Source organism: Stylophora pistillata, chromosome 4, assembly GCF_964205215.1.
Source record: "Stylophora pistillata chromosome 4, jaStyPist1.2, whole genome shotgun sequence".
In the NCBI taxonomy this organism is placed as follows: Eukaryota; Metazoa; Cnidaria; class Anthozoa; order Scleractinia; family Pocilloporidae; genus Stylophora; species Stylophora pistillata.
In genome coordinates, this window is record NC_142522.1 from 24,260,510 (window position 1) to 24,267,576 (window position 7,067).

At 39.5% G+C, this 7,067-nt stretch overlaps 1 protein-coding gene across 1 annotated transcript; it reads left to right on the top strand.

The window, feature by feature from the left end:
• The first annotated feature begins 667 nt into the window (after positions 1 to 667).
• Positions 668 to 1,935, top strand: LOC148732983 (uncharacterized). The gene is made up of 2 exons (XM_088756803.1): positions 668 to 885; positions 1,046 to 1,935. The coding sequence occupies exons 1-2, from the start codon at positions 775 to 777 to the stop codon at positions 1,274 to 1,276; spliced, it is 342 nt and encodes a 113-aa protein (XP_088612929.1). The 5' UTR covers positions 668 to 774; the 3' UTR covers positions 1,277 to 1,935.
• The last annotated feature ends 5,132 nt before the right edge of the window (positions 1,936 to 7,067 follow it).

The following is a 7,067-nucleotide window of genomic DNA, read 5'->3' on the forward strand; positions in this document are numbered from 1 at the left end:
AACCCATCTGTATTTTATACCTCATTGCTTTTTTAGTGCAACACTCTACAACTATGTAACATTTGGCACATGCATTCACAGACCGCCTCCCAGAATCGAAGGCTTTCAACTTGTGGACAGTTATACACGCGTGTGTGCGTGTCTATGCGCGTGTGCATGACGTAATTTGCGTCACAAACGAACAACACTTGCATCCAGAACGGAAACACAATATGGCTGCCATTTTAAGGTGAATACGGAATGAACTGCCTATTCTGATACCACAGCTGTAAGAAACGGCAAGTAGAGGTCTAAACGGTTTTATTAAAAAAATCACACTGCGCCAGGACGACCGAACTACGTGCTGCTCATCGAATGACACAAGGTCCCCGCACATGCCCGGACAATGACGCATACAAAAGCTGATTGACAGAATCACAATAGAGCATTATAAAAAAGTCACGCAACTTGTCACAACAGCAGGAGCAGAAATGGCAGTTTAGAGATCTCTCTCCTTCCCGTGCATGTTATCAGTCTGCTGTTCGATGGTGCTTACATGGAGAATGTGACATAAAAGCGGCTGGAAAACTCTAAAATGAAGACAAGGTGAGACAGTCGTATCATGTCGAATACTAAGGTGAGCACTGCTCTACGGGCATAATCATAGTTAATAGAGGGGACTGTTATGAAGGCCGGCATACATGAAAGGGCCGGCCTATTGTTCGGCTCCTGAGGTTGAAACGTACCGTGACGTCACGCGAACGTGCACATCCTTGATTTGCACTACAAGGCAACATGGCGGATAGTAGTGAACTTTTTATTTTCGGAGACGATTTTGATGCCATTTTAGACATTTTAGAAGAAGAAGAAGAGCTAGATGAATACTTTACAGAAGCTGCTGACGATGTAAGTATTATAACCTTCCTGATCAGTTTAAAAAGCGAGAGAAAACAAGTGTTTTGCTATTACCATTTCGGTATGTTTGACAAGATCGAGTTCAACTGTTTATCGTGCTTTTATGTCGGGTATTCTGTAATCTTTTTAATATCATATCTATTTGTAATAGGTCGAATTCGATGACTTAGTATGCGAACTGTGTTCCAAGAAGTGCAAAAGCAAGAGTGGGTTAAAGCGACACAAAACAGCGAAGCACAAAGACCAAAATAGTGCAGATTCGTCCGAAAAGCCAAGGGAAACAGAGCAGTTCACCTTCGAGATTTATTGTGAAATCATCCACAAAGCAAAAGCCAAAATAGTGGAAAGAAATTGTATCCAAGTTCGATTAGAGAGGAAATAAATACCTACCAAACAAATCCAGCAAATGGAGGTATAAGCGAAATAAAAAACATGTATGGTCGCTTGGTCAAGTCTGGCAACGCGGAACGATTCTATACTTCCTTCTACTCTGCAGTAGTGTCAAATGCAGTAATTTATTTTGAGGGGTTGTCTAGGGATGCAGCGACATTGCTATCTACCAAAGTGGCAGATTTTATATTGGCTGGCAGCAAGGAGAAAGCCAAAGACTCTAGTATTTGTACTTGTGCACCATTAACTAAACTCTCAGCTGAAGAAGAAGCTGGACTACAGTACATGGGAGGATATGTTCTACATAATCTTCATAACAAACTGGCAAATAGTAAAAAATCACCGGAAATTGAGCAAGCAATCTCAGTTCTTAAGGCTGGAAAGTCAGATGACCAGGCTGTTTCAGATAGCCAGAGGCTAACTTCATCTTTAAATCGTGGAGGCTTATGGACAATAACAAAGAATACCCAAACAATTTTTGAAAGAGCTGAGCACTATTTTAGGGATATAACTTCAAAGGCTGACATAAGAAAGCTTGATTGTACTGACATTATATCAAGATCTACCCATGACATAGATGTAGTCTCTGCATATCATTTAATTTTGTCTGATGCTGAACTTACAGCAGAAAGCACTGTTGCCAAAGTTGTACTACATTTGCATCTGCCCAAACCGAAACTAAGCCTTGCAAAACGAACTTTAAGGTATTCGGGCTCAGCTCTTTTTAACCTTTTACCTCGTTGTATTCAAAACGCCGAGTCACTTTCTTCCTTCAAAGTTTTAATTAATACCTACAAATTTTAAAATTTTATCGACACTATATTCTTGTAAACTATTGCATGTTTGCTTATACCTTTACTTATAAATACTTTTTGTATTTTTAAATTTTATCCTGTATTTTCAGCTACCAAGATGTCTTGTATTCTTAACTATTGTAATTTTTTTACTCGAGGGCCCCTCTGGATATCAGCTTCGTTGCTGAATGGGCCACCCTGGCTAAATAAAGTTCACTTACTTACTTACATAACATCATTCAACTGTATGTAAGAGTCCGCTCCTTTTCTTTCGCAAAGGATATCATACAGAAGCATAAGGTACAAGCAAAGCAGTTGAAATCCAAAGTGCTACGTAAGGAAATAAGCAGAGCTTGTAATTAAAGAATCTGAAAATGACAGGCAGTCCTAGTCCAATATAAATTTTAATGACTTTTCACCATATTGCTAAAATTGTATTGATTGACTCAGAGGATTTTAATGAGCATTAAAAGTTACCTGGCTTATACTTTTCCCAAGAAACATTGTTATTGATGTTATACAAAATTAACATTTTATCATTACATTTAAAAGCTGTTACTGACTATGCATGAAACCCATGTTCCTCATCTCTCTGGAATCGAATAAATACTTGTCACGGTTTATAATTACTTTCAGCTAATTGAAATGGTAACAAGTATAGTTTAGCTAATACAAAATAGAGTGAGCACAAAAATCATCCATCAAATATAGTCATTGGACTAAGACTTATCTCTTGATCTTCTCCTGGTACCATTTGATTGATATTTTACTCGAATACTTACTTACACGTTTCGATATCCTTTGGATCGAAATGCTTCTCACATGTAAATTGAAATTTCCTTTATCGATTTGACTTTGGAATTCTTTGTCGATAATTCTTGGTTTGGTCAACTGATTTAGCCACTCTTTGCGCCATTTTTCATACTCGGCATTTCGCAGCGGGGGCAACTTAAATATGCCGATTCCTTTCGTTCTACGACATGTACCGCAACCAAACACGGCACAGTTGTCGCCAGGCATTGTAATTTCGAGTTTAGATACTTAAATAAACTGTCCCGGTGGACATAACTACATCATGACGCTTTAGAAACAGATCAAACCACGTACACAAGTCCTCTAGCTCCCCGCCATCTTGAATGTGTGTGCATGGTCACGCTTGGTTGGCTTCGATAAACTCGAACAATAACCTAGCTCTCTGATGTATGCCGGCCTTCATAACCAGTCCCCTCTATTAACTATGGCATAATGAATCATTTTGTCTCTGCTTCCTATTACTTTTCGTTGCGAAGCAAGCAAGCCTGCAATATTTCCGTTATATTCTGTTATTCTATGGGCACAGTTTTTAATGTTTCAAGCGATGTCTAAATACTTCTCTCCACCAAAGGAGCTGAGCTCGCAGCACCGTGACAGTCTCTACCTCAGTCTTTTATTTAAGGCAGAGAGTTTCTTTAATTTCCAGGACTTTCTAAGTACATCCAGGAAAGGTTTCCGTATAACCTCATACCAATCAAAAACAAAGCCGTAGTCTCAAAGGAAATCTGTTGTTTTACAGTTGCCAAGCCTTTGATTCAGAGTGAGGCTGAAGGTGACCTTTGTTGGGATTCCAGTCAAATAAACTATCACAAGGTAGTTGGAATCGTTTAATAGAACGAACAACTTACAGTGCAAGCCAATCCTAGCACGAGGTAAGACTAACTTGATTGGCTAACTCGAGTCACATGACAACAAGCGATTGCGTGGCAATAACGTTACAAACTTGTTATCGATTTGAACGTAAACGCTTCGTCGCCAAATGCTCTCATATGTGTGTTTTACCCTGAACATATCTAATATATCCTTTGAAGAAGAATGCAAATTGAAAGGAAAAATGAAAGGAAAAATGAAAGGAAATAAAAAGAAGAAGAAAGGCAAAAGAAAAGTTTGACGTGGTCAGGGTCCGAGCTTTTTCGTTTGTAGACCTTCAGTCTCAATCCTTTGCGCTAGGTAAGTAGAGCGGACGAACCAGCGAAATTTGCTTTAAAATATTGATGCTTATTTAATGCGTGTACCTATTCTACTCATTTCCTGCCCTGTCAGCGGCCTGTCAGTTGACCAGTGTAGAAATTCTGTCCTAACCAAGACCTTTGGTCACAATTTTGGCATGGACAGGAGCTGTTCATCGACCCTACTGCATTTTATACCATACTGCTTTTTTCAGTGCAATACTCTACAACTATAGAAGTTACATAAGAATTAGTCACAGACTGCCTCTCAGTACCCAAAGACAGGTCTACACGCGTGTGTGCGTGCCTTTGCGCGTGCTGCATGACGTAATTTGCGTCACAAACGAAAAACATTGGCATCTAGACAAAAGTATACGGAATGGACTGCTTATTCTGATGCCACAGCATGAGCAAAAATGGCAGTTTAGAGATCTCGTGCCTTCCAGTGTATGTTATCTGCTGTTTCTTGGTGTTTATATGGAGAATGTGACTTAAAAGCGGCTGGAAAACTCTAAAACGAAGACAACGTGAGACAGTCGTATCACGTCCAATACTAAGGTGAGCACTGCTCTACGGGCATATTGAATCATTTTATCTCTGCTTCCTGTTATTACCTTTCGTTGTGAAGCAAGCCTGCAATATTTCCGGTTTATTCTGATATTCTATACGCACAGTTTTTAAAGTTTCACGGGATGTTCAAATATTTCTGGTTTATTGTGATATTCTATACGCACAGTTTTTAAAGTTTCACAGGATGTTCAAATACTTTCCCCTTTTGAAGGAGCTGAATTTGCAACACAGACTTCTCAATCGTAGGAGGTGATGCTTTTGTGAACATTTGAGTTATTATCAATCGTGCGTGGGAGTACCTTGCACAATCTTTTAGATGGGTCTGAACACATTTTTTAATTCGTTTTGAGCTGAAATCATTTGTTAAGGCATTATTTGAAGAAAACACTTCAGCTTAGAAGCGGACATAAAGCTGAGAGAAACTATCCTGGAGGGAGAGGGGAGAGATATTTTCAATCTCAGTCTCTAACACGGTGTTTGCCTTGTGGTGAAAAAGTTGTTCTTGTAACTTGGATTTAAGGCATACGGTTTCTTTAATTTCCTGCACTTTCTAAATACATTGACTACACACTACTTCAGATCAGGGTTTTGCTAAAAGCAGACCCGCGGCCCAGCGGCCCACGGCCCACGGCCCGCGGCCCGCGACAGCCCAGCGGCCTGGCAGCCCAAAGGGTAGGTACTTGGTAAAATCCTTCATACATGCATCAATACAGAAGGACTTATGGTCATTCAACATGCAACAAAGAAAAACAAGGATTCAAATGATTAAATGGTAAAACGAATTCAAACTCACTGTCGTCCATTTTGTACTCCCAAACCCGATGCAGATCTGTGCATACGCGTGGATTTACCGCTGGACAAAAAACTGTGGAAAATCAGGACTGGGCCACCGGGCCGCCAGGCCGTCGGTCCGCCGGGCTGCGGGCCGCTGGGCCGCGGGCCTGCTTTTAGCAAAACCCCTTCAGATCATGCTTGGAGTAAGTTGAACATTGTTCATACTGTATGAAAACTTTGATAAATAATCATATTCTTGACTTACTGTGTCTCCAAGTGCAAGTGGCTGAGAAAGTCCAAAGAAAATTTTAGTTTCAGCTTTATACTCAGCTGTATATTATAGCATAGAAAAAGTCGTCCAAAACAGCAAAACTGCACAAAAATTCTATTAAAACTGAGGAACTGCATGCAAAATGGTCAAAACTGGTGAATTTTCATATCCCAGTTAACAAAATCGTAATCGATCGGATACAGGGGTGGCAAGTGCAGCAAACAGATGTATTGCACATATTTGAGACCAGTATAGGCAGATAATGCCACTCAGATTGGAACCTAGGAAAAACCATTAAAACTACACTGGATATCAAATTCGAAAATCTGTTAGTAGTTTTGAGAAAAACCAAATAATAAATGCTAAAACCATAATGCCAAAAACAGAAAAACCAGCTTAACAAGTAGGCAAACTCACATAACCCAAAATCCCAATGCCTCCCTTCTTCAAAAAAGATGTATAAACAAAATGGACAATTAAAAGGGAACAAGGTTTCCTATACTTTAGCCAAACACTCTCAAAAACTAGTGTTAGTGAGCAACCAAAAAGTCCATCGGATAATATATATTGTTCAATTCTAAAATTTAATCTCTTTGATTAGAATTAAGTCAGAATTTTATTAGGTCTGCACTCTGTACATTACGCAGAATTGGGCATTTGTTTTTTTAGACTCCTTTGTATTTCTTGCGAACAGTTATTCATGATACTTAAAATACATTCCATGAACAGTGGATTTGTCAGCTGTGAAACATCAGCCTTAAAGTCAGTGTAGATTTTCTTTAAATTTTTAGCTTTGTGGGCTTAACTATGGTTAAGCCATGTATCATTACTCGATTGTGTTTTCTTGATATTCTTGGATGTTGTAACATAAAGTTTAGATATTGCATCTCTAGGTTTTCAGTTCAATTGATACAAAGAAAAAATCTCTAAATCTCAATCTTGAAAACCCCAACCTCAAGGATAAATCTTTTTAAAAGTTATATATAACTAGAGTACAATAATGTATAAGCATTAGGTGGCAGTATGTGTGTCTTTTGAAAGTCATGTCTGCAAGATTGGTAAGTGGGTTAAGTCTGCACTCAAGGCAGGTGGCCCATCCAGTGGCGGCTTATCCCAATTTCTGTAGCATGAAGCAACTAGAAGCATTGTTACTCTCCTGGTTCGGATGCTTGTCAATTGCAGGTTACTCCCCAAGCATTTTGTCAGCTTCTCCTGACAGGTTGTCTCTGTAGACGTATACTCCTGGGTCTAGAAAGGCACTGTAAGATTAAAGTGCCTTGACCAGGAACACGACACGTTAACTAAGCTAGGTCTTGAACCTGGACCTCTCAACCCAGAGTCGAGAGTGTTAACAGTTGGGCCATTATATCTCCACATAACTGTAGGCATCAT

What these genes read in the sequence shown, in the direction of transcription:
- LOC148732983 (XM_088756803.1), top strand. Translation starts at nt 775, where the DNA reads ATGGCGGATAGTAGTGAACTTTTTATTTTCGGAGACGATTTTGATGCC. An exon ending in TTACAGAAGCTGCTGACGAT is followed by an intron (nt 886 to 1,045) that starts GTAAGTATTATA and finishes TATTTGTAATAG; the next exon opens with GTCGAATTCGATGACTTAGT.